This window comes from Chanodichthys erythropterus, chromosome 8, assembly GCF_024489055.1.
Source record: "Chanodichthys erythropterus isolate Z2021 chromosome 8, ASM2448905v1, whole genome shotgun sequence".
Taxonomy (NCBI): domain Eukaryota; kingdom Metazoa; phylum Chordata; class Actinopteri; order Cypriniformes; family Xenocyprididae; genus Chanodichthys; species Chanodichthys erythropterus.
Window position 1 is genome coordinate 22,160,351 of NC_090228.1, and position 25,360 is coordinate 22,185,710.

Below are 25,360 nucleotides of genomic sequence, written 5' to 3' on the forward strand. Positions count from 1 at the left end.
TGAATTCTAATCATTGCCACCTGCACTTCATCAGCCACTTTATCACCAGCACTATTTTAACCCACACTCACACACACACCAGTTGTCCGGTCTCGTTTGTTGTACAGACTCATGTATGCGAACCTCAAGGACTCTACCTGCTACTTACCTGCTACCAGCGATCCCTATCGCCCCCGTCGTCTCCAGTTCCCCTCCTGTGTTCCTCCTTCCGTGTGTGTGAGTGTTCCTCATCAGTCATTCTCCATCTCCTCGACTTCTACCTCCATCTGCAATCACAAGGACAGTATCAAACTTCTATCATCTCCTTTGAACTCTCCATCTTCCATTTACTCACCTGCTCATTGCCGTTTCTCAAATAAACCACCATACTTGCTTTTACCTCTGTCTCCGTGCCGTCTGTATCATAATACTAACGTGATTCTTTTGTTTATATGCATCAGTATGTTTTGACTCATTAGACAAGTTAGTTGAGAGAGATGGAATCTTTCTCGCAAGTGGGTGTGGTTTCAGCGGCAACAGCAGACACGCCCCAGTGTTTGAGAACAGAGAATACTGCTTATTTTTTCAAAAATTTAATAACTTATTTCATTTAATTGGCGTTTTTTTAATCATTCAAATTTGGCTGGGTGGTTAATACATTTTTCTGTGGTGTGACACACTCAAAATACACATTTTAGTATTGCTTTAAACCAACAGATGCAAATATATACACAAACCAACACATTTTAACCAAAAATGTACAAAAAAAAAATGGTATTATGTACTCAGTAAATACATTTACATTGTATAAATATAAAACATTCAACCTCGTTCAAAGTTCAACCCTCCACCAACTTCATTCGAAAGGCTGATTCTGCTTGTAAAAGATGCAATCAGCACTTGGCATGTGTGTGTTTTTTAGCCTGAATCGTTGGTTACCCACATTCCACGTCTGGAGTGAAAATGGTGGAAAAAATTTTTCAGGTGGAGTCGTTCCACCTCTAACCCATTGCCTAAGATTCTAAAAGAGAGACAGAGAGAGAAAAACAGGTTTAAAGAGATATTTTGAGAAAATAGTAAAACAGTAGTAAATGTAAAGGTGCACTTTTTGTTGCAGTAACACCTAATCACATGGATGGATGTTTATTGCCTGTTTAGTTTTATTTATTTATTTTTTTAATTCTGCCACTTCACAGTGAAGCTGTTTTGTTAGTTTTTGTTGCATTTCTTGTCATCTGTTTTTCAGTACACACATCAGTATTACAGTCCTACAATCCATTAAAATATGATATTCAATTCGTTTTTGCATGTTATTGCATCTGTTTTGTATTTAATATGTGTATTTATTGTTATACTGTTTTGTTTTCTTATTGTTAAGTACATTGGTTTGTGCTTTGTAAAGTGTGAGACACACATTCACTGAGAAGAATGCACCAGAAGTTATCAAAGAGGTGGTGGAAATGTTAGATAAGTGACGTTGGTGACGTTTCTGAAGAGAACAGGAGCTATTGCAAGTTTAGCCAACAAGAATGTGAAGAATGTACAGTGGGCCCTATCATATACCCGGCACCGGGTTGCAAGGGACTCAAGTCTTTTTTGCTAGTTTCAGCCCGACACAGTTATCATTTTCACGTCCTGCGCCATGTTGTTTAAATAGCAGATGCATTTGTGCCCATTTGTGCACCTATGGGTGTGCTGGTATGAAAACGAGGTGTGTTCAGGCGCATTGTTGGCGCATTGCTATTTTGAGGCAACTGAAATAAACTGCGCCATTGACCAACTGAAACCAGGTCTAAAGTCAATGGTACAGTATTTGTTTTATTTAAAAAGCGCGTTAGTAATGTGCGCCTATAGGTGGGTGCACAGCTCGCGTACACTCTATTACACACACAAGGACGTGCAGCAGCACACAAACATGCCAAATATTAAAAATAAAAGGATTACAATGAAAAAGATTATTATTGTGTGCATAAAGTTAAAAATGCTTTGGTGGAATCCGGCTTGTCCCATAACTTGTGCACTTTAACTGTCAGAGTTCTGGCCTGGCAGCCTTGTCTGTGTTGTCTTTGTTCCATGTCTCTATGTTTGTGTTGTGTGTCAGCACATGGCTTTGTCTTTGTTGGTGTTTGCCATGTGCTCATCTTGTCCTGCCTCCTTGTTTGCTGTCTCCACGCCCCCTTGTCTAGTCCTCGTTTCACTAATTGTGCTCACCTCTTCCTCATGTGCTCTGGTCCCTTTATATTGTGCTTCCTTCCCTCATGTCTTTGATGGTTTGTTGTGTTCATTGTGCTTTCAGATCTGGTCAATCAGTGATAGATTTAGTTTCCTTGTCTGATTATGTTCCTTCTTGATAAATTCTAGTAGTGATGGGAAACAGAGGCTTTTTGAAGCATTTGAGGCTTTCATCAAATTGGGCCGAAAAACAGTTCATTACTCGAAGCTTTTAACACAGCGCGCATTAGCGACATCCGGTGGTCAGACTTGTTTTCTCCACCATATCTAAATCATTGCGGAGCAGATCTGGTTTGAAAAAGCACGTGACCAAAGCTTCGGAAGTCCGTGAAATACGGAATCTCTTGTCTTGATTCAGATATATCTAATCTGATCTAATGTCATCTAAATTAATTTGTGACCATGAGACCACCACTCGTGTCATGTGTAGTCTGCAACGGATTCACATACTGATCAATAATATAAAATATACAATGATATGATCATAACTGACATGAGTAGGCTAGTTGAAATATTTTGGATTAACCCTTATATTCTGTTCAGGGTCTCTTAGACCTATCATAAAACCGAAATCATAAAATATGATTAAATGCATTTTCGAAGCTTCAAACGTCATCAATCATGTGGTATTGTCAATTTGATACAAGCATCGGTACAGTGTGTGATACAATAGTGCTTTGAAAACTGCATCGGAGCCCCGGTATCAAGTGTCCCATCACTAAATTCTAGTTTTTCTTGAGTTTTGTCTAGTTCTTCTCTTTATTTTGCTCTAGTTCTCCAAGGCTTCATGTTTTTCATTTCTTTTGATTTGGATTTGAACTAATCCTTTATTAATTTTTAGTTTCCTGCTAGGGTGTTCTCTTGCTTTGTGTTTGCTAGTTTCAGTCATTTACTTTTTACATTTCTTTTGTTTCTCTAGTCTAAGTTCTCTACTTCATAATTTTGTTGCCTCATGTTTTATTTTATTAACCCTCTTGTGCCTTGCCTGTTTGTCTTGTGTCTTGTCTATTGTTTGAGTCTTGTCTGTTCCTGCCCTCCTGTGTCCTGAGTTTGCTTGGCCACGGTTGACTGCCTGACAGTCAAGACTGGAACTACTTGAGAGATCCGCATCAAGCCTTGAGTTCCTTGTATTCCTGTCTGGTTCTTCCCACCTTCATCCCACCTGGTGCTGCTTCCCAAGCTGTCTCCAAGTCTGTTGTCACCTTAGACTGATTCCCAGTGGTCATCCTCCCTGCCTGTCATCGTTTCGTCTGCCTGGCCCTGCTGTTTGCCCTTATTCTCCCTGTTGTGCATGGTCTTTAGTGTTTAATAAAATCCCCTTATTGCTCATTCTGCGCCTGGGTCCTCACTCCTGCAAAATCCTGACATTAACCTCGCGCATGAGCAGATCCGTTTCCTTGCTAGAGAAGCGTTCAGTTTTTCCACTTGCAAATTCCGCCATGGCGCGTGCGCTCAGGGGCGTTCAGCCCCGACAAAACATTGCAAAATGTTTTTTAAATGGAAACGGTAGTGCGTTGAACACCCTGTTCTGATGACACAAGAGTTGCAACTGTGAGTGCAAGAGTGCAATTTTCGGAGCCTGATTAAATCTGTATAAATACGTGTTTAATACTACAAAATATGCTCGATGTTACAGTCACTGCCCTTGCCGTCCAGAATAAAGAGAACATCCCAATCGAGTGAAGGGATTTGTGGAAACTTCTACTTATTGTGATCCAACATTTGTCTCGCATTTCAGCATAAAAAAGACAAACATTTCAGGTGAAGGATTATCCACTTCTTACCTCTGAGACTGTTATGATCTAGGCTATATTATTTTTATTGTGAGTATTATGCTTATCATTATTGCTGATCACTGTTGTTGTGCTATGATATTGTAATATTTACCATTATATAATCAGAGGAGTATAGAAAAGTTTATTAAAGTGTCACTTCACAATACAATAGCAAAATATGTAAGTATAGTATTTTTATGTTACATTAATATCCATTGTGTGAGCTGTCTCTTTAATACCGCATGGTTTATATACATCTTGCCGCTGATTGGGCTGACATTTCTGACACACCCACCAAACGAGAAAACGTATCTCAAACCTGTTGCACACCGTTTCTAGGAAACATGTCGTTCAACCCGGAAAACGTAGCAAAACGTTGCGCACCGGTTTGAGCTTGAACGTGCCCCTGGCTTTTATAGGGAATGGGAGATGAGACTGTGATTGGTTTATTGCATGTTATGCCCAAAACACCCTTAAGAGAATAGCGACAACCCTTCTAGACCATGCGCCGGGCACGCCGACCATTTTTCCCATCGTTAAACTAGCAAAAGTGGATTCAGACACGCCCTAAGTGCACTTGCACCATGCGCTTAGATCGTTAAAATAGGGCCCTAAAACAGTATAGTGACATCAGACAGCTCCTGGATGACAAAGACCAGCTGTATCGGATGGAGGGCATTTTTCAAGACCAGCTTGTGCACTTGAATGAATTCCTTACTCAAACTGAATTCCTCACACATCAAAAGTTCAGTTCAATGAGTCATCAGAGGAAAATTTGCTTGCTTTCTTGGAGAAACAAGATCGCTTATTCACATGGCTGCAAAGCCTTGCTATGAGTATCTTGTGCATTCCTGCAACAAGTGCTGCGAGCGAACGCTCATTTAGGCTGCGTTATAGAAACAAGGTAAATCGCCTGAATCCTGGCACAGTAGATTGCACAGTGCAAAGAAAAAGTTTAAATAAGACGGGGCCATTAACAGCCGTTTTTGTTCTATATCTGTAGGCTTTAGAAGCAAGGAGTTTTTGTAAAAAAAAAAAAAAGTTGTATAATATTCCGGATTGTACTGAACAGATAAGGCTAATAAATTAGCCTATATCGAGCCATTAATTGGGCTGTGTGTTTTTGTGTTCGCCTGTTTGGGAAGTGAAAGAAAAAGTGGCATTCAAGTTTAAGTTTCGAGGGAGTAAAGCCTGTGTTTATGCCATTAAGAAAATGAAATTTTGTCAAAGCAGCATTCCTCAGCGTATTATGTTACCATTAGAGATGTGCGCATCAGCTCTGGTGTCGCCGAGTCTGCTGTTGAAGGTGATTATACATTTACCATATCATCATGCTTAACACATAAGAATAATTGCAATTGATAATTGGGTGCGGATATCTAAATCAGAGAAAATTATAGGTGCGGGTGGATGATTTGTTTTTGGCCGCAGATTTTGGAGCTGATCCGCGCATCTCTAATGTGTATATAAATTAAACATCTTCTTCTAATTCTTCTTATTAGTACTACTAGTAGTAGAAGTACTAGTAACAAGCAATTGTATGACATATTTAGTAATGTGATTTCAAAATGGCAGTGCCCATGAGGGGGCAACCCACCCCTTGAGGAATAAAATAGTTTTTGCTGGAAGACTGATTATTCATGTCATGTGGTTGTACATAATTGTAATGATATATCTCATAAGTACTATAATTTCTTTAACTGAAAAACTCTTTCAATTAGTGAAAAATAACTGAGGGCACAGGTGTAAACAACACTATGACTTTTTTAAAATAATGCCAAAGACAATAGGCTTTTAATACCTGTCTAATAACTCCCAGTCTTCACCCCCCCATTTGTCTTTGAATTCTCTGGTGTTCATGCCACCAATACGGTCCATGTCTGACTTGTAGATTCCCATCAAGCCATAACCAGCAATCTCCCAAAAGCCTATGGAAGAGCAAAGATATTTGAGCTTACTCAACCAATGCCATATTGAAAAAGAAATAAAGAGTACATTAGCATTATTCGCATGAACTAGATTTGCATTTCCTGTTGAAAGTACCAGTACCTGCAAAGCAGGCAAGGTATAGGTAATCTTAGGTTTTGGTTCAACATAAGAGCCACTTTAACTGCACTGTTGACATGACACACTGCCTTGTAAAGGCAAGTTAAGTTTGACAAAAATGAAGTCTATGATATTGTAGTCCCTAAATCTATTAGTTTTTTCCACTTGTTTTATTGTCAACCTGGCAAAACTTTGTTGAACCCTGGAAACTCTAATTAAAATTGGAGACCAGTACCTTTTGGGGCTCTTGGGGAAGAACCACAATCTAGCCTCATCACAACTGGAGCATAGACCATTTTTCCCTCAATACAGTGTTTTCGTATACTGTTTATAATATTCACAGGATAGTAAAGGTGCAGGTCACACAGGAACAAAATACTGTTTTCATCCTGAGGAGAAAGTTCAAAAATGAAAACATTCCATTCATCCATTATAGCTTCACAGGAGTAAGATATCAGAAACATGAAGAACTTTGATTGATAAAATGAGGTTACCTACTTCAACAAGATCTATTCCAGCTTGAAGGCCACCTGTTCTTTGAAAATTACCCTCCATCTTCTTAAACTTGTAACTGTATATTTGTAATGTGAATGGTGACACCATTAGCCATTGATATTGTGCACTGACAAACACACTCATGTACAAAAAAGAAAAAAAGTGTTTTACCTTGGTAATTTTGCCTTTTTGAGTCTTTTCTCAATATCTATGTCAGAGCTGTTGTAGTCTACAATTATTACATTAAAGTTTTTGTCCCCAGTTGCTCTGTACACTTTTTCCATTTCCCTGATAAACTGCATGATCCATCTGGCCTGATCTTTCACTGTTTAGAGTCAAATAAAGATTACATTCAGAATTTGAACACATGCATGGATAATATCTGATAATTCAAATCAAAGTATTGTTGCATTCAGTTTAGAAATGGTGCATTCACATTGTAATGTTGGCATAATTTTAGAATTTTGGTAATACTTTATTTCAATACTAACTAACTATAAGTAACTTTGCAACTGCGTGTCAACTAGCAATCATTAGAGTATTAGTAGACTGCTTAATATCTGCTAACACTTAATTTTGATGGGCCCCCAACTGACATTCTATAAACAACTTTGTGACTACATGTCAACTTATTTTACTAACCTAAACCCTAACATCTAACCCTAACCTAACACTCTACTAATAGTCTAATGAGTGTAAGTTGACATGTAGTTGCAATTTATGGTTAGTATGGTTGCATATAATTTGTAAAGTGGACCATCAAAAAGTGTAACCAGAAAGTTAATTACAAGACTTATTCATAAATGCATCATTCAAAAACAACCAGAATGGCAACTGCTTTTGTCAATGGTTGTTTTTTGTTTTGTTTTTTGGTCAAAAATGTAAAAAAATGTTGCAAATCCACTGAGATGGTGCCTCATATGTACACAGAGGACAAACGCAAGAGTCCATGAAAGTGTTGTGAACTTCACACTTTTCCTGATGAATGTGCATTTCAGAGAGTTGCTTTTAGTAACAAAATTTCACATAGCGTATTGCACTTAACTTAAAGCCTGAAAAGAATCTTTCCACATGCACCCTCTCAACAAATCACATGCAAACACTCAGCTTTCTTAGCACTCTTAGAAAAAATTGAAAAATTCAGTTTTTATCATTTTCATGATCTCTACTTATTTTACTGCTTGATATAGCTTAATCTTGATTACTATAACCATGTATTTCGCTTTTAAGAGGATTTTGATGTGTTGAGCATTTGGAGTCTAAAGACATGAATAGCTCCTAGTCGAATATCAAATTTGACATTTTGTAATTATTTTAAGTGCCACCAAGACTTGAATGCAGTACAGTTATTGACAGATATTGATAATCTGATTAGTTTCACCTGCCACAATTACATGAACAGTAGCAGATGGGTTCCAGTTGAATGCTTTTGGACTGCAGAGAAACACTTGTTTTGATGAATCCTCAGCTTTTGCATAAACATAACGTGAAACAAGAACTTTCTGACCCTGTGGGCCCATAAGTTCCAGTTCCACCAGATAACGACTGCCCAAGTCCTCGTCTTCACGCCTTACAACATTCACCACATGCAACAAGGAGTAGCCACTGTTGATATGAAAAAAAAAAAACATTTTTTTAGATCATATATAAAACACACAAATATTGTAATACCAAAGGTATGCGGGCACACTACACCTTCTTTGTGTATTGTCAACAAAAAAAGGGCCTCATTCTATTAAAAATATTTTATCCACCTGTTAGTAATTGGTGCAGCTGAAAAGGTGAAACATACTAATTAGGAAGGGGTGTACATACTTTTGCCTATGTAGCATAGGGTAAACTGTCACTTAAGTTATGCTTAAATCGTCTGGAACGTATAACTGTACAAAAATAATTTTAAAAAGTGACACAACTTGCCTCACATTCTGGGGGTAAGATGTGTCTTGTCAAGTTAAAGCACTGAGAAATATTTCATGTTGATATCCAAAACATCAATATAAATGAATGTTGTAAATGTATAAGATATTCATAAGCCAGTCAATAAAAGGTTTAATATTCTGAATATGAAATGAAACAATCTTCAATTTTTTTTTTAAATCATCTTAACAAAGAAAAGTTAAATTCTTGATAGAAAATTGAAATCATTTTTTTTTTTTTACACTTTTCTTGAGTGAGAAAGGTTGAAAGAGGCAAACCCTGGACATACCGTGTCTCTTCTCTTGAATGCAGTGCTTTCAAAAAGGCTCTAACTATGGACATGGCATGACTTTGGGACATCACAATGTTTCCAGCTGTTCTGCAGGAATTTGCCACAATAGCAGTTTGCTTTGAAGCAGCATTAAGGGGTTTCACGTCATAGACACGCTGCCAAAAAGGACCTTCACCTAGATTTTGAAAAATGTTTTAGAGTATTGAATTCAATAATTATTGCATTGGCACTATATTTAGTACATAAATGAAGCCTACAATTGTAAAAAAAAAAAGAAGAAGAAAAAAAAAAAAGGTTCTTCAAGTGTTCTTTGATTCACTCTAGGTCCAGAAAAAGAACTGTCAAGTTTACAAATAACTGTCTTCATAATAAGAACCATTTCATTGCTGTACTGTAGGGTAATGATATGGAAATCAAATGTCTCAAATGTCAGATGTGCTTATAATGTAAAATAACATTTAATTTATTAATACAGTTTATTCACTATAGTTTAAAAAATGGTAATAATATATGACAAGATCTTAGAGTTAAACTGTCAGAAAAACAATCTTAATTATGACAGATAACACTTACGCAAAACATGGTCAGGTCAAAGTGTCTGAATAAATTTTGGTTACAAATTTTTATTAATTTTACTGGTAGTCCACCGTATTAATAAATTTGGTAATATGTCACAGTTTACTTTATTTTGCTATCCTCATAAATGAACTATAGTGTCCTGCATCCACTTGTAAAAATATATCAAAAATGTCTGAATATGTTTTGATTTGACAAGATGCAAAAAATGGCTAAATAGCAATTAGCTATTAACATTAACCAATTGTCTACGTGGCCTAGGTGACATCAACCAAAAAGGAAATTTCATGAGCAGAATCCTTCATAATAAGACATTTTTCCTATTACTTCAAGGTGTAAAACTCATTCTGGAACCTTCATTTTCAGTATTAATATCAGGATAAGAGTTTTACCTGTTTCATTCTTTTGTATATCAGGGTCTTCAACCTCGATCAGGTAAGCAGCAAGTCCTTTTCTAAAAAAGTGAAGCATGCACAATACATGCACAAGTACCAGTTAGTTATAAACAAAAAAAGCAGGTGAAACTTGTAAAATAACGTGAAGACTACAGAACAAGACAATATCAAGGTGTATTCTGATTAATGCAATACTGTGTGCTTCATACTCTGCCTGAAATGATGGATCTTGATTGTAAAAGCACATCTCATCATTGTGATCGTTAGTTTGTCTTGTGTAGTCAATTGGGTACACTGAAGAAAACTGAATCTACAAGAACAAGAAACAGGGCCAAAGATATCCATTAGCCTGATTGTTTACAGGATCTGTCTCTTTAATGTGGCAAGTTGTCAAAATGTATACGATTTATCAATTTAATTACAATATTTAGCAAAAAAAGAAAAAAGAAAAAAAAAGGTCTCTAATTTGGTCTTTTGGAAACACTTTACAGTTCAATTATTTTATTTCTTATTAATCTAGGTCAAAGTTTAAATATATTGTTCTTTGTTAAAGGTGCAATTGATTCAAAAATTGAATTTACGTCGGCATAGTTGAATAACAAGAGTTCAGTACATGGAAATGACATACAGTGAGTCTCAAACTCCACTGTAATCTAGATGTGCTGTGTTTGACAGAAAACTGGCTAAAACCGGACGATTACATTACTTTAAATGAGTCTAGTCCTCAAGGTTATGATTATTGACACAATCCTCGTCAGAAAGGCAAAGGGGGAGGTGTTGCTGTAATTTATAGTAATATTTACAGTATCAGCCAGAAGTCTTTCAAATATAATTCCTTCGAAGGGATGGTGCTTTATGTAACATTATGTAAGTTGACATTTGTGCTGGCTACTGTATACAGGCCACCAGGACACCATACAGACTTTATCAAAGAATTTGCCGATTTTCTATCAGAATTAGTACTAGCTGCAGATAAAGTCCTTGTTGTTGGTGATTTTAATATCCATGTAGATAATAAAAAAAGACTCATTGGGATTGGCATTTACAGACATTCTAAACTCTATTGGTGTTAGACAACACGTGTCAGGACCTACTCATTGTCGTAATCATACTTTAGATCTAATAGTCACATGGAATCGATATTGATGCCGTTGAAATTCTGCAGCAGAGTGACGACATCTCAGCTCATTATCTAGTCTTGTGTATACTACATTTAGTCAAAGAGGCTAAACTGCCTCCCTGCCATAAATATGGTAGAACCATCACTTCTACCACTAAAGGTCACTTCATAAATAATCTTCCTAATCAGTTTCATCACCTTAGCATACCAGACAGCTTAGAAGACCTCGATGTTGCAACAGAAACTATTGCCTCTGTCTTTTCCAGCACATTAGACTCAGTTGCTCCTTTGCGTTTAAAAAAAAAATATTAAGGAAATTAATCCAATGCCATGGTAAAATGAGCACACTCGGGCCCTAAAAACAGCAGCTAGAAAAATGGAGCGCAGCTGGAAGAAAACAAAACTAGAAGTATTTCGCATTTCGTGGAGAGAGAAAATGATTGAGTACAGAAAGGCCTTTAAAACTGCTAGATCTGCCTATTTTTCAAAACTTTTAGAAGAAAATAAATACAACCCTAGGTATTTATTTGATACAGTGGCTAAATTAACAAGAAAAAAAATAAAAAGCTATAAATAAAGCTTCAACTTCTGATGTTTCCAAAGAGCATAGCAGTAATGACTTTATGAACTTCTTTACTTGCAAGATTGATAATATTAGAGAGAAAATTATAACCATCCAACCGTCTACTACAGTATTGTGTCAGACAGTGCATTGTAGTGTCCCTGAAGAAAAATTCAATTCTTTTTCTGCTTTAGGAGAGGAAGAATTGTCTAAACTTGTTAAATCATCAAAATCAACAACATGTATGTTAGACCCTATACCGACTAAGCTATTGAAAGAGATGCTTCCCGGAGGTCATAGATCCTCTTCTTAATATTGTTAATTCATCTTTATCACTAGGATACATACCAAAAACTTTTAAGCTGGCTGTTATTAAACCTCTTATTAAAAAACCACAACTTGATCCTAGAGACTTAGTCAATTACAGGCCGATTTCAAATCTCACTTTTCTATCAAAAATACTAGAAAAGGCAGTATCATCACAACTATGTTCCTTTTTAGAAAGAAATAGTATCTTTGAGGATTTAGACTGTAGATTTAGATTTAGACTGTACCATAGTACTGAGACTGCTCTCATTAGAGTTACTAATGATTTGCTCTTATCAACAGATCGTGGTTGTATCTCTCTATTAGTGTTACTGGATCTTAGTGCTGCATTTGACACTATTGATCACAATATTCTTCTAAATACACTCGAAAACTATGTTGGCATTAGTGGAATTGCATTGGCATGGTTCAAATCATACTTATCTGACCGTTATCAGTTTGTAGTAGTAAACGATGAGATGTCATATCAATCACAAGTTAAATATGGAGTACCGCAAGGCTCAGTACTAGGACCATTGCTTTACACTCTGTACATGCTACCCTTGGGAGATATCATTAGGAAGCATGGCGACGGCGTTAGTTTTCATTGTTACGCTGATGATACTCAGCTCTATATTTCTTCACGCCCTGACGAAACTTACCAATTCGCTAAATTAACAGAATGTATAGCTGATATAAAAAACTGGATGACCAGTAATTTCCTACTACTAAATTCAGAAAAAACAGAGATTCTAATTTTTGGACCGCGCAGTAACCTAGAATACTGTCTAACACTTGATGGCTGCTCTGTTAAGTCTTCATAGTCAGTTAGGAACCTGGGTGTGCTCTTTGATACCAATCTTTCATTTGAAGGCCATGTTACTAGCATCTGCAAAACCGCATTCTTCCATCTTAAAAATATATCTAAACTACGTATGCTCTCAATGAAAAATGCAGAACAGTTAGTTCATGTGTTCATGACCTCAAGGCTAGATTACTGTAACGCTCTACTGGGTGGTTGTTCCTCTCGCTTGATAAATAAACTACAGCTCGTACAAAATGCAGCAGCTAGAGTTCTTACTAGAACTAGGAAGTATGACCATATTAGCCCAGTTCTGTCATCACTGCATTGGCTTCCTGTTAAACATCATATAGATTTTAAAATCTTGCTAATTACTTACAAATCACTAAATGGTTTAGCTCCCCAGTACCTGAGCGAGCTCTTAATGCATTATAGTTCTTCACGTTTATTGCAATCTCAGAATTCAGGCCAGCTGATAATACCTAGAATATCAAAATCAACCGCAGGCGGTAGATCCTTCTCTTATTTGGCACCCCGTACTCTGGAACAATCTTCCTAGCATTGTTCGGGATGCAGACACACTCTGTCAGTTTAAATCTAGCCTAAAAACACATCTCTTTAACCTGGCATACACATAACACATTATCAATTTATATTTTCAAATCCGTTAAAGGATTATTAGGCTGCATAAATTAGGTCAGCCGGAACCAGGAACACTTCCTTGACAAGACCGCAACGCAGCCCTGAAGTATCAGCAGAGATCGAGTCAACTAGATCATCCATTGTGAAGACATCATCAACACGACAGCCAGTGCCACAGTTCCTCAACAAACCATCCATACCGGCGTGATGAATACGATCCTCAATTGGACACGACCACAACGCAGCCCTGAAGTATCAGCAGAGATCGAGTCGACTAGATCATCCATTGTGAAGACATCATCAACACGACAGCCAGTAGCACAGTTCCTAAACAAACCGTCCATACCGGCGTGATGAATACGATCCTCAACTGGATGGAACTGAAATAAATGCTTTGAATGTTGCGATCCTATCAGATTTATGATAGCAACCTGATTCGTAACAAAGCACTGTTCGCCAGAAGGGAACTGGCCCCCGACTAAGCCTGGTTTCTCCCAAGGTTTTTTTTTCTTTCTCCATTTTAACACCTATTTGATACAATCTGCATTGTAAAAAGTGCTATATAAATAAAGGTGACTTAACTTGACTTGACTGTTTCCTCCTTCTTATATAAATCTCATTTGTTTAAACGACCTCCAAAGAACAGGCGAATCTCAACATAACACCGACTGTTATGTAACAGTCGGGGTGTACGCCCTCAATATTTGCATATGCCAGCCCATGTTCAATGCATTACATTGAACAATATCATGTTATTGATAACATGATATTGTTAGTGCTATTTGTAAATTGTCTTTCTAAATGTTTTGTTAGCATGTTGCTAATGTACTGTTAAATGTGGTTAAAGTTACCATCGTTTATTACTGTATTCATGGAGACAAGAGCCGTCGCTATTTTCATTTTTAAACACTTGCAATCTGTATAATTCATAAACACAGCTTCATTCTTTATAAATCTCTCCAACAGTGTGTAATGTTAGCTTTAGCTCATTAGCCACGGAGCACAGCCTCAAACTAATTCTAAAACAAATGTAAACATCCAAATAAATACTATACTCACAGGAATCGATGTATGCATGATGAACACTTTGTAAAGATCCATTTTGAGGGTTATATTAGCTGTGTGAACTTTGTGTTTGCTATTTAAGGCAGTTGACAGCTTAATCGGTGCATAATTAATAATGGCTCAAAATAGGCAATTAAAAAAATTAATAAAAAAAAATCTTTGCATTTTGAGCTGAAACTTCACAGACATGTTCAGGGGACACCTTAGACTTATATTACATCTTTTGAAAAGGCACCTGTAGGGCACCTTTAAATCATGTTGTCATGTTTATACTTGAATAGTTATACTTGAATTGTCATGGGCAGGCTGTGTGTAATCCAAATGAAGATGATGCGTGATGGAGAATGAACAAATAGAATATATTTAATAAACAAAGATAGCTTGGACACAGGCAATAATCCACATAACGAACACACAAGAAAATGAACAGAAGGAACAGATGGCTTAAAATACACAGGGCAAGATGATTAACCAGACAAAGAACAGATGTGTTTGTTTTTGTGAATTGTGGGGACTTTCCATAGGCCGCAATGCATTTTATACTGTACAAACCGTACTTTCTCCCTACCCTACCCCTACCCCTAACCCTAAACCTAACCATCACAGGAAACTGTGCACACCTTTATTTTCTCACAAAAACATCATTTAGTATTTTTATTAATTAATTTACATTGTGGGGACCGGTGGTTGGTCCCCACGATGTAGGTGAACTCAGGTTTATATTACAATGTAAATGTTACAAATGTTAGTAAATGTTAGCAGAGATTAAAAAATGTTTAACTCACCAAATTTACACCTTGATATCGTTCAATCTGTTCACTGAGTATGTAACTTGGTTTGTATTGGCATTCGGGAAACAAGTCTTTCAGGTAGGATTCATCTAGCACGTTGTCTGCTTAACAGAAAGAAAACAATTAAAATGGCATTCAGGCAATTGTCATTGTCAAGTTTCCATGTAAATTGGAGATTATGCCGACATTTATAGATGTGATCCCGTGGGTCTTCTCTGATCTTGTCTCGCACTGGATGGGGTGACAAGGGAATCGGATCAAGGAGTCTATCGTAACTTGCTTTTGTTTGAGGTATGTGATCAATATCTCCCATTTGTAGAGAAGATTCATCTGACAAAGAAATTAATGTATATGTTATGATCATTTTCAATAGAAAATATATTAATATGGCCGGGGAGAGTGCACAGACAAAAAATGGTCCTTGTTAAGCCTGAATATCCTTTCTGTTGCCAAAGTACACATAACAGTTATATTCATTTTTGATAGATGCCTTCATAACATCACATTAACAAAATTTTGCAAAACTTTGACCATTTCTATAATCAGGCTCATAATTTTGTAATTTTGAGACAAACATACCTTCATATAATGATAAAAACTCAGAGGTTATCACAGAAAATATGCCATTGTCATGGTTTAAACTCCACTGCAGAAGAAAAACAGAATCTGAGATCAATAAAATGAACCATGTTAAGTTCATTGTAGAAGCTAAACTATCTTTGTAACACACATACAATACATGGACATCTGCAGTAGGTGGCCATCCAAGGTCGCCTGCCGCCGCGTCGCAAAGTGCATTTGCAGCTTTTGACCGCTGAGTGCCGCTTTAACCACATGTTATCCAACAAATGCATCAAAGCACATTTATCTTTATGCAAAATGTAAGTTTTCTCACATATTAGGCCTATATTTATCACAAATACATGTTTTATTTATATTTTAAACTCCTTTAATAAAACAGCATGGATTTTTGACTCGCACATACTTTGTTACTCGTTACCTGTCCTTTATTTGACAGATAACTACTTAGGAAAAATATAGCCTATCTGTTTAAATTGTTGCGTGTTTCATGAATTATATCCCTTTATTTTAGTAAAACGTGAGTCACTGAATCATTTCACTCCCATTATTAAGGCACGATTTAGCTAAATCATTAAATGCAGCCGCATTTAAATGCAGGAGTGTAGCCTATTCTATTCCTTAAAATATCAAATATCAAATTCAGAAACAACACATTCCATCGGATAGATCACCTCTTATTTAACACAGACGTACGAATTTATTATCGAATTGAGATATTTCTTTCTTTTTAGGTAATTATTCGCTGAGTTTAAGTTCACTTTTGAGACGTTTCAGTTTCTCGCAGAGAGACAGCTAAAAGCTCACCCTGTTTTTATTTATTTTATTGTACTAAAGCACAAGGTTTTGTTGTTATCGTAAGCGCACAAATAAAAGTAGACCATTTGTATTCTTGTACTAATCTGTAGGCTATCGCCAAAAATGACGGAAGGCCTGTTTTAAGTTGTTTCTGTCATGAGGAGAAAATCCATCAGAACGCGGCGGCGCTTTCGTCGACCAGAGGGATAAAAATGTAACCAATTTAGTTTCATATTTATATTTAAATATTGGGCTATAGCTTAATTTTTTTTTTTAAGATGTCACCAATGTTCATTATGAAAAGGGAATAGCATGACGGTGTCAGGGTTCTGTCACTTCAGTCTTGTTTATTTCTTGGTTTTGTGACAGAGCTCTGACACTCCCGTTCTTGTCGTGTTTTTGTGTGAGCGTACGGTCTCGAGGGTTCTCGGGGCTGTGCGCTCTCTTGTCTGCGTGCCTTGTTTCATGTTGGGAGTACGGTGTTCATATTAGGACTTCCTCACACATCAGTCATACAACGAAAAGGCGTCATGCCTCAGACGAAAAGGCTTCAGTCATCGGACAAAACGGCATCGCGCCTCAGACTGAAAGGCTTCAGGTCTCAGGAAAAACAACGTCAGGTGTCAGGTCTCATACAATTAGGCATCGAACTAAACAGCCTCAGACCAAAAGGCTTCAGACGAAACGGCCTCAGACTAAAAGGCATCAAACTCAAAGGCATCAGACGAAACGGACTTAGAAAGAAGCGAATTGCCCCGCCTCAATGTGATGTCACGTGCACGCAGTTTTCAGTTAAATATTACACTGAGTTGTATAAAACATATCCCACTGAGATTATTTTGTAAATTTGTATTATTCACTAGTTTTATTTGCATGTAGGCTATAAAAAGTTAGCAAAATAACACATTGAAACTAGCTTGCATTGTGAACACATACGAAAATTAACCATGGTTAAAAGTGTGTTAACTATGATTTTTTTTTTTTTTTTTTTGGATTGATAGGCTATTTGTATAACAATAATTTTACTACAAATACCTTATACTATAGTATAGCAAAACCATGGTTAATTTGTGGTTACCATGGTTAACTACAATAACCATTTTGTTTTATTTGTAGTAAAACCATGGTTCATTTTTATAAGAGAGGTAAAAAAAAAAATATATATTTTGAGCTATTTGAATGCGTAGTTATAAGTTAAGCTGCTTTGTGTACGTAGGTTACCAAGGAAACGGCTTTATTTCTGCTGTTCCAGCGGCACCTACTGTCAGAGAATCGATTAGGCAAGGCGATTTTATTTATTTAGCACATTTCATACACAATGGTAATTCAAAGTGCTTTACATAAAAAGGAAACAAATACATAAAAATAAAAATGGAATGCATAAAAGATTACAATAAAAACAGAATACCACTATCTGGTTGGAAGAGTCACATTTACATTTTCATTCAGCCCGTTGCTGTTTTTCTGCAGACCAATGTGAAAATCGGCATGTTCTTTTCTGTTCTTTTCTTTTCTTTTCTTATTCACATGAATACCATCAACAGATAGATTCTACATAATTAACATGCACACATACACACCTTAAATTAATTTGGGAATAGTAACAGTAAAGAAAAAGACAACTGAAGGACGACATATGAGGGGATAAAAGCCAACAGAAAGTTAGGCTATACAAAAAAAAAAAAAAATGATGCCTTTTAGTCTGATGCCTTTTCGTCTGAAGCCTTTTGGTCTGAGGCTGTTTAGTTCGATGCCTAATTGTACGAGACCTGACACCTGACGTCGTTTTTCCTGAGACCTGAAGCCTTTAAGTCTGAGGCGCGATGCCGTTTTGTCCGATGACTGAAGCCTTTTAGTCTGAGGCATGACGCCTTTTCGTTGTATGACTGAGGTGTGAGGAAGTCCTAATATGAACACCGTATGGGAGCGTGGCGTTCGGATCCCGGCACTCGTGTCTAGTTTGGTTTCGGTTTCGTGTCGGGATTCGGACACTCGCGCTCCCAGTCCTGTCTTTATTATGAGCGCACGGTTTGTGTGTACTTTCACTTGCCGTGCGCTCTTGTCTCATGTTTTGTGTAGCACGCGGTTATTTCCACCTGCCGCGTGCTTTCATGTTGTGGTGTTGTCTTGTGTAGCACGCAGTCAGTGTTTCACGGGCTGCCTGCTCTCTTGTTGTCTTGTTTTGTGTGAACACGTGGCTTATGAGTTTTCATAGTCACGTGTTCATGTCTCGTCTTGTGTAAGCACATGGCTTGTGATTTTGTCTTCATTGGCCATGTGCTTGTGTCTTTGTTTTGTTTTTTATTATTAATAAAAAGCCCTTCCTTCCCTGCATTATTGAGTCCTCGTCCTTCCATACCTGACAGACGGATGCGCAATGTTGGGAGACAAATGCAGCGGGTCAGACCTAAGTTCGACCACTTCATTAAGTTTTGTTTTATGTAAGTCTTTCTTTAAAATGAATTTCGTTTTGTAGAAATTGTATCTTAATTTCAACCAATGTTTCATCAACCAATTGCCTATATTTAATTAGGAAGAAAACCATGAACGTCAGGAGTGGAATGGAAACGAAACCATGTTTCCGCGGCCTTTGAAAAAGGCTGAAGCAATAGAAGTCTTTCTGTTTTTATTACATTTCTTAAATACATGTCTTTGTTACTTAATTAATTGATAAGATGTTTTGGTCTAACAATATATTTTAGCTGCTCTAAATTCTAAGTTAGACACAAATTTCAAAACTAAATTTATGTATTTACAGTAAAAGAATAAAGAAATAGCCTAACTCTAGACTTATATACTATTTACGTTTGGGCAATATAATAATAATAATAATAATAATAATAATAATAATAATATCTCAGCAAAGACCGAACATATTTATTTGTCTCGGCACAGGACCGCTAACAGTAACACAGCGCATCAAAGCTTGCTGTTGTCTTGGCTACCTTACAAACGGCGATGGAAACAACAGTGAATTTTCCCCCCTTTTGTGGTAATTTAGCACTAGTTTCTGTGGTATTCTGCTTGCACTTTTGGGCTTCAGTTGGATGCTTTATTTTTATCTTTAGTCAATTGAGTTTAGTTCTAAAAAAAGCAAAGGCTAAATGGTATAATCTGCGCCGGGGCCCATCATAGGGTGGGGAGTGTCCCGTACGCCCATGATGTAATGGTAATACATCGCTTACAATGGGTTCATGTTAACTACTGTATGATTATCAGACGATTTTAATGTGTTAGTGTTTCAACTATAGCTATGTAACAATCTGATAAACTGCAATTGTGCAGTTTGTATCCATTAACACGCTCATAAACATTACAAAAAGAAATCATGCCATAAGCTACACAATTACGAAAAAAAAAAAAAAAACGTTATCCCAATAATCAACATTTTGTTATTCAACAAGTGCTAGGCTATTAAGATAAAAAGTTTCTGCTGTAGAGTTTGCGCCTAATCTGACTCTCCATGGGCTACACAATGCATATGAGTATTTTATAGGCCTATTTGTATTTTGACTGTTAAGAGCAAAAGGACGAGAACATGTTTAACATTGGAAGTTTAAGATTCTTTATTAAATATTACTTTGTGCAAAACATATAGGTATCTGTACATTGTACTTCTATAACATCATAACATAAATCATTAAATTATAGTTCAGATGAACCGTACAAACCCAATCTTGTTTTTTGTAATTTATTTAGGCCTATTTATTTATATCAGCAGATCTGTGTTGATTCAGTTCATTTCAGTAACTGCTGATGCAAACTGTGGTTAAGCTGTAAAGCAGCTCGAAAGAATTGACCAAGATAAAATTATGGTTCTCTATATTATTAGAACAATAACTGTACATAATCTGCCATCCAAATAAAATAAAAATGTTGTTATATATATATATATATATATATATATATATATATATATATATATATATATATATATATATATAAAAAATATATGCCTAATGACTGTTTGATGACAAGCATGCAGTAAGACTTTGTGTAAAGGTCTTTCTTTTAATTTTTGATGCATAGAGTAGCCTAAGACTATCCCACGTTTTGAAATTAACTCTCATTTTAAATTTTCTAATGGTTTTTAAGGATGTTAAAAGGTTATACTGTAATGTTGTTTTACTTCGTCCTTTCATCTCCGTTTACAAACTGACATTTTATCATTACAGTCACTTTCCAATCCGTCCCTTTGCGCCACCTGGCGGTAGTTTTTTACACGCGACTGAATTTCAGTTAACGCGGCGGCGGTATGCGCGGCGGTAATACCCATTTTGGTTGTCCACCTACTGTATGTTGATCCTAGAACAACATTCCAATAAACCAATCAGATTTGAGGGACAAGTTTACCATTTATGTCAAGTTTAGGCTTACAAACAGGGTTAGGTGCTTCCACAACAGTGTTATTCAACTATCATTTCCCTCTAATTTTAGGGATAAATTATAGGTAGGGTTACGTTTAGGGGTTTGGAAAAGGTTAGGACTAAATTTAGATAGGAATGTTGTTCCAGTCTTACTTGGCAAAAATCATGGTGACCTACAGTACATACCGCTATTTCCAGATGATCAGCTCCGCTATTCTGTTTTAAAAGGACTTCAAAAAAATATTTCATGTCTTTCACTAACCTAGGGAAGAAAACAGCATCAGTTGGGTTACAGTGTTTTATGAGTATGTTTTTGAAATAAATAATCCAAATGTAAATATCCCATACAAGATAGGTTTGGATATCTGGGATGCAAATTTCCAATACTCGCCTGGAGCAGTCCATTCATGTCCTGTCTGATTTGTGAAAAGAAACATGGTTCAATCATAATCTAAGAGATTAAATGTTTCCTTTATGAAACCATTGAAGAGGATTTAGGAAATCAAGTCACATTTTATGTCTCTATATAATTGCATATACCAAAATTTTAAAGCCAAGTTGCATCTGCAAACATATTATACAATAGCTTGTTTCTAAATATTTTCCCTCAGTTTCACAGACAAGGCTTAGGCTAGTCCTAGAATAAAATGCATGTCTGAGCTGTTTAAACGGAAAGTAATTTTTACTGACATGTCTTAAAATATGTCAGAGCCATTGTTTTGTCTCAAGATGCACACCAGTAATGTATTTTTTCTAGGGTATGTTTATAAAAGCTACTTGCAACCTGATCTCACGGCAATTCGTACGTATTTTACGAGGTGGCTAAATCGTATGAATTCATACGACCTCACTCGTACTAATTCATACGTTTTTTGCTAAATCGTATGTATTTTACGAGTTGACAAATTCGTATGAATTCATACGAATGACCTACCCCAAACCCCGCCCCTAAACCTAACCGTCACTGGGGTTTAGACAAATCGTACGAATTCGCACGAGTGATGTCGTATGAATTTATACGAAATAGCCACCTCGTAGAATAAGTACGAATTGGTCATGAGATAGCGTTGAAATACCCTAATTCTGGCTTAGCCTAAGCCCTGTCTGTGAAACCGGGCCTTTATGATATATAGCATATTTGAGTATGTTTATATTTAGTAATAAGTGTATCATTAACAGAAATGGTGCTTGGATTTATATACGGTACAACCAGTTATTAAAAAAAGAAATTAATAAGTATAGTTCACCCAAAACTAAAAATTCTGTCATCATTTACTCACCCTCATGTTATTTTAAAACTTTATGACTTTTTTTCTTTGGAACACAAAAGAACATATTTTAAAAAAAAAAAAAAAAAAAACAACAACAAAAAAAACTTTTGTCCAAACAATGTAACATCAAAATCTTTCACTGAACAACACTATACTGAACAAATGCAATCCCTGAATACATTTGTACACTATTCTATTTCTTGCCAGACACATGGGAGCGCTTCTGCTCACACAGCTGAGCCACATTTGCCCAAGATGCCGTTTGAGCATCGGTAATGTTTATTGGTAGCACCGGATGCATTTCGGTGGTTTAAATCTACACTCGTGACTTGCGAGAGTGCTTTTCCTGTAATTTAGGCAAGCACACTCACAATAGAAGTGATGTGGTCGTGATGCGCATGCGGTTCGGCGTGCTATATGCCGCAGCGAGATGAAACATCAAAACTTTTCAGAATGTCGCAAGCGCACTGCAGGTCATGTGACAAGGACCAACTGATGAGCTTCGGCTTTTCCGTAACATTGAAAGCTCAGCCGAACAGCTGATCGTAGCTGTACAGGGCGGGTTTTTATTTCTCATCTCCATAAATATATCTAGTAGTAGAGCTAATGCAAGGACTAGATTTTTCTTTTGCTGAAACTTCCTTGTCATCGTCAAAGAGTATAGAACCCAAGAGGCGACACTCTGATACTTTTTCGGCAACAGTCACTAGGTTGGGCTCCGGTAGCACGGCCACCATAATGGGGTGAAAATACTAACTGGACCATAGAATCCTTCACATCTTATGCACCCAAAATTGGCGAATTTCACTGCCAAATCATAGGCGCAAAAGAACATTTTTCAAATTAAATCATCAGTAAATTTTATGGCACCTACAGTAAATGTTGTATTGTCTTATATATGTTTTGTTTTACCAGTTGTGGAATCCAACCATTCATCCATCAGAGGTAACGTAGTTTAGCCTACTTTATTATTTCCATTTTATGCAACTTTACACATTTATTAATAGTAAATTAATAATTAATATATTTAAGATCATCATGTTTGATGTTTGGGGGTTTGTAAATGGACCGCGGGCCGGCAGTTTGAGACCACTGATTTATGGTTTTAGTGTGTGACTCTACATTATGATTAACATTTTCCACATGTTGGCTTACATCGGAATGACATCAGGGTGAGTAAAGACAGAATCTTCTTCCACCAGTGTGATAAACTGCATAATTTTATATTCACTTACATAGTAAATCTCAACCACTTGAATCTCTAACAAACACACCCACATTTACACCAGATATTACCTCACCAACATGGGCGAGAAGTTGAAGGTTTTCTGGACTTTCATTTAAACTGAGCCAGAACTCTGAGTTATCATCAGAGGCAACAGCAAAAATATATTCTTCTATAAACAGAACAATATCATTGCATTTGTTAATTGCATCTATATGTGTTTAATTACATTCAATATACAATAAAAAACAACAACAAAAAAACATTTCTTTTCATTTCTTTTCATTTCTTTTCTTTTCAAACTTACCAGTTTCTGAAGGATGAAGGTAGCCAAAGATTCTCAGACCATAATTGCTCCATTGAGGGGACACAGCAAGTCTGCTCACCGTAGTACGCACCTTTATAAAACACAATGATATTATATTATACATTGAGACTATCATTGTTTATAGTATACAACTAAATGTGTAGAATTTACATTGGGAAATAACGGATAGAGCAGGTTATTCCTAAGTTGATCAAGGGATCCGCCGCAACAGTCTTCAAAAACATGCATATTCACTCGACCCTGATGGGAAGATAAAAAACAAAGGATCAAAGTGGTTCTCAATCTTTTTGACTCATTGACACCAATAGTCCGAAACAATGTATTTCTGTTGTAATTATTACAAAGATGCTTGTTTTCCAAATTTTTATTCAACACAAAATGTTGACATATTAACATAAAAAATATTGGGGGGTGGGGGAAGAAGAAAAAATTAAAAATTGAGTTTACATCTCGATTGTTTTTAACAATTTCAATTAAGCTATATATTAAATTACAAAAATAACATCATAAGTGGTTGTCCCCACCTAGTACTGTCAGGAAATACCAGGTTTGAATAGAGCAATATGGTGAGAATAGCAGGTTTTATTTGCAGAGGTGCAGATACTGGACAGGCAGGTAAGTAAACTTAATAAATCAGATGAAAATTAGAACAGAATGGATAAAGTCTTTTACTTTGTTACTGGTTATATTCCTATTATCACTGAAGCTGCTTTGAAACAAACAAAAGTTTTAATGCCATGTTAGCATCATGGCTACAATCTGTATTGTAAAATGCGCTATGTAAATGAAGATGACTGGTGGTGTTGGGTCTTGTGGATTCATGACAGATGATGGTGGAGAGCACACACTTAGAATTGCCAAAGGAGGTGAGGAAGACAGATCTCTGGAGAAATGAAGACTCAATGAGCAGGTAAGAAATTGTAGTTGAATCACTAGAGGCAAGTATTCTGGTAAGTGATAAATGGAGTGAGAAGTGCGTGCTCTTATAGTGCTCTTGATGAGTGCACTGATTGAAGACTGGTGCAGGTGTTTAGTACTCAAGTGATAGTGATCGTTATGAGGGAGTGACGATGGAGTCTGGTGTATCCGTGACAGTGTACAAGGAGCGGTGCTTGGGTAAATGCCTTCTTGAGTTAATTCATGGCCTGTGTGGCGGAGGAATTCCAGGACAGAGACTTGGGCCTTTTCTTGAGGACATCCTTCTTGAGGATCCAGGACCCCTACATTGTGGAGGCTGCCCTCTGCTCCAAGGTGCTGGAAGATCTGGATGTGTAGAATGGAAAGCAGTGAGAAAAGCAGGATCAAGGATATCATCTCTTGGGACTCAGGATCTTTCTTCAGATCCATACCCTTCCCAATCCACTAGATATTCTAGATGGCCGGCACGGCGGCAGGCGTCCAAGATCTATTGTACCTCAAACACCGCTCCATCATCCAGGTTCATTGGTAGAGCCTTGTCTTGTCATCTACGTGACAAGGCTCTGTGGGGGAATCATAGCTCTTCTGGCAGTGCACTGCCCTCTGAAGGTGGTGATGTGCAGCGTCCCAGATCCTCTTACTTTCCTGGAACCAGTTTTCTACTGATGAAATATCAGAGGGTTCCCTGGACCATAGGACCAAAGGGGTCTGGAAAGCGAGCATGCACTGGAAGGACATGAGTCCAGTGGCAGATTGTGCGAAGGGAGTATTGTGCATACTTGGCCCAGGCGAGGAACCAGTTCCAGGAGTTCTGGTGGCTATGGCAGAAGGTTCTCAGGAATCATCTGATCTCTTTCACATTTCTCTCAGCCTGCCCAT

General features: G+C 36.9%; 1 protein-coding gene across 1 annotated transcript; it reads right to left on the minus strand.

Moving 5' to 3' along the window:
* Window positions 1–897: 897 nt before the first annotated feature.
* Window positions 898–24,910, minus strand: b4galnt3a (beta-1,4-N-acetyl-galactosaminyl transferase 3a). The gene is made up of 18 exons (XM_067393125.1): window positions 24,740–24,910; window positions 23,714–23,854; window positions 23,543–23,633; window positions 23,307–23,407; window positions 21,088–21,155; window positions 20,926–21,001; window positions 15,575–15,641; window positions 15,182–15,325; window positions 14,990–15,096; window positions 9,917–10,017; window positions 9,705–9,766; window positions 8,734–8,911; window positions 7,909–8,132; window positions 6,699–6,852; window positions 6,531–6,603; window positions 6,268–6,421; window positions 5,788–5,914; window positions 898–1,000 (listed from the first exon to the last, which is right to left on the minus strand). Exons 1-18 carry the CDS (start codon window positions 24,908–24,910, stop codon window positions 898–900), a joined length of 2,142 nt encoding a protein of 713 aa, XP_067249226.1.
* Window positions 24,911–25,360: the final 450 nt, after the last annotated feature.

Coding starts and splice junctions, on each gene's coding strand:
- b4galnt3a (XM_067393125.1), bottom strand. CDS start 24,910: ATGGATCTGAAGAAAGATCCTGAGTCCCAAGAGATGATATCCTTGATC. Junction 21,002..21,087: donor CAGATATCCAAACCTATCTT/GTATGGGATATT, acceptor TTTCTTCCCTAG/GTTAGTGAAAGACATGAAAT. Junction 5,915..6,267: donor TTCCCCAAGAGCCCCAAAAG/GTACTGGTCTCC, acceptor GCTCTTCCATAG/GCTTTTGGGAGATTGCTGGT.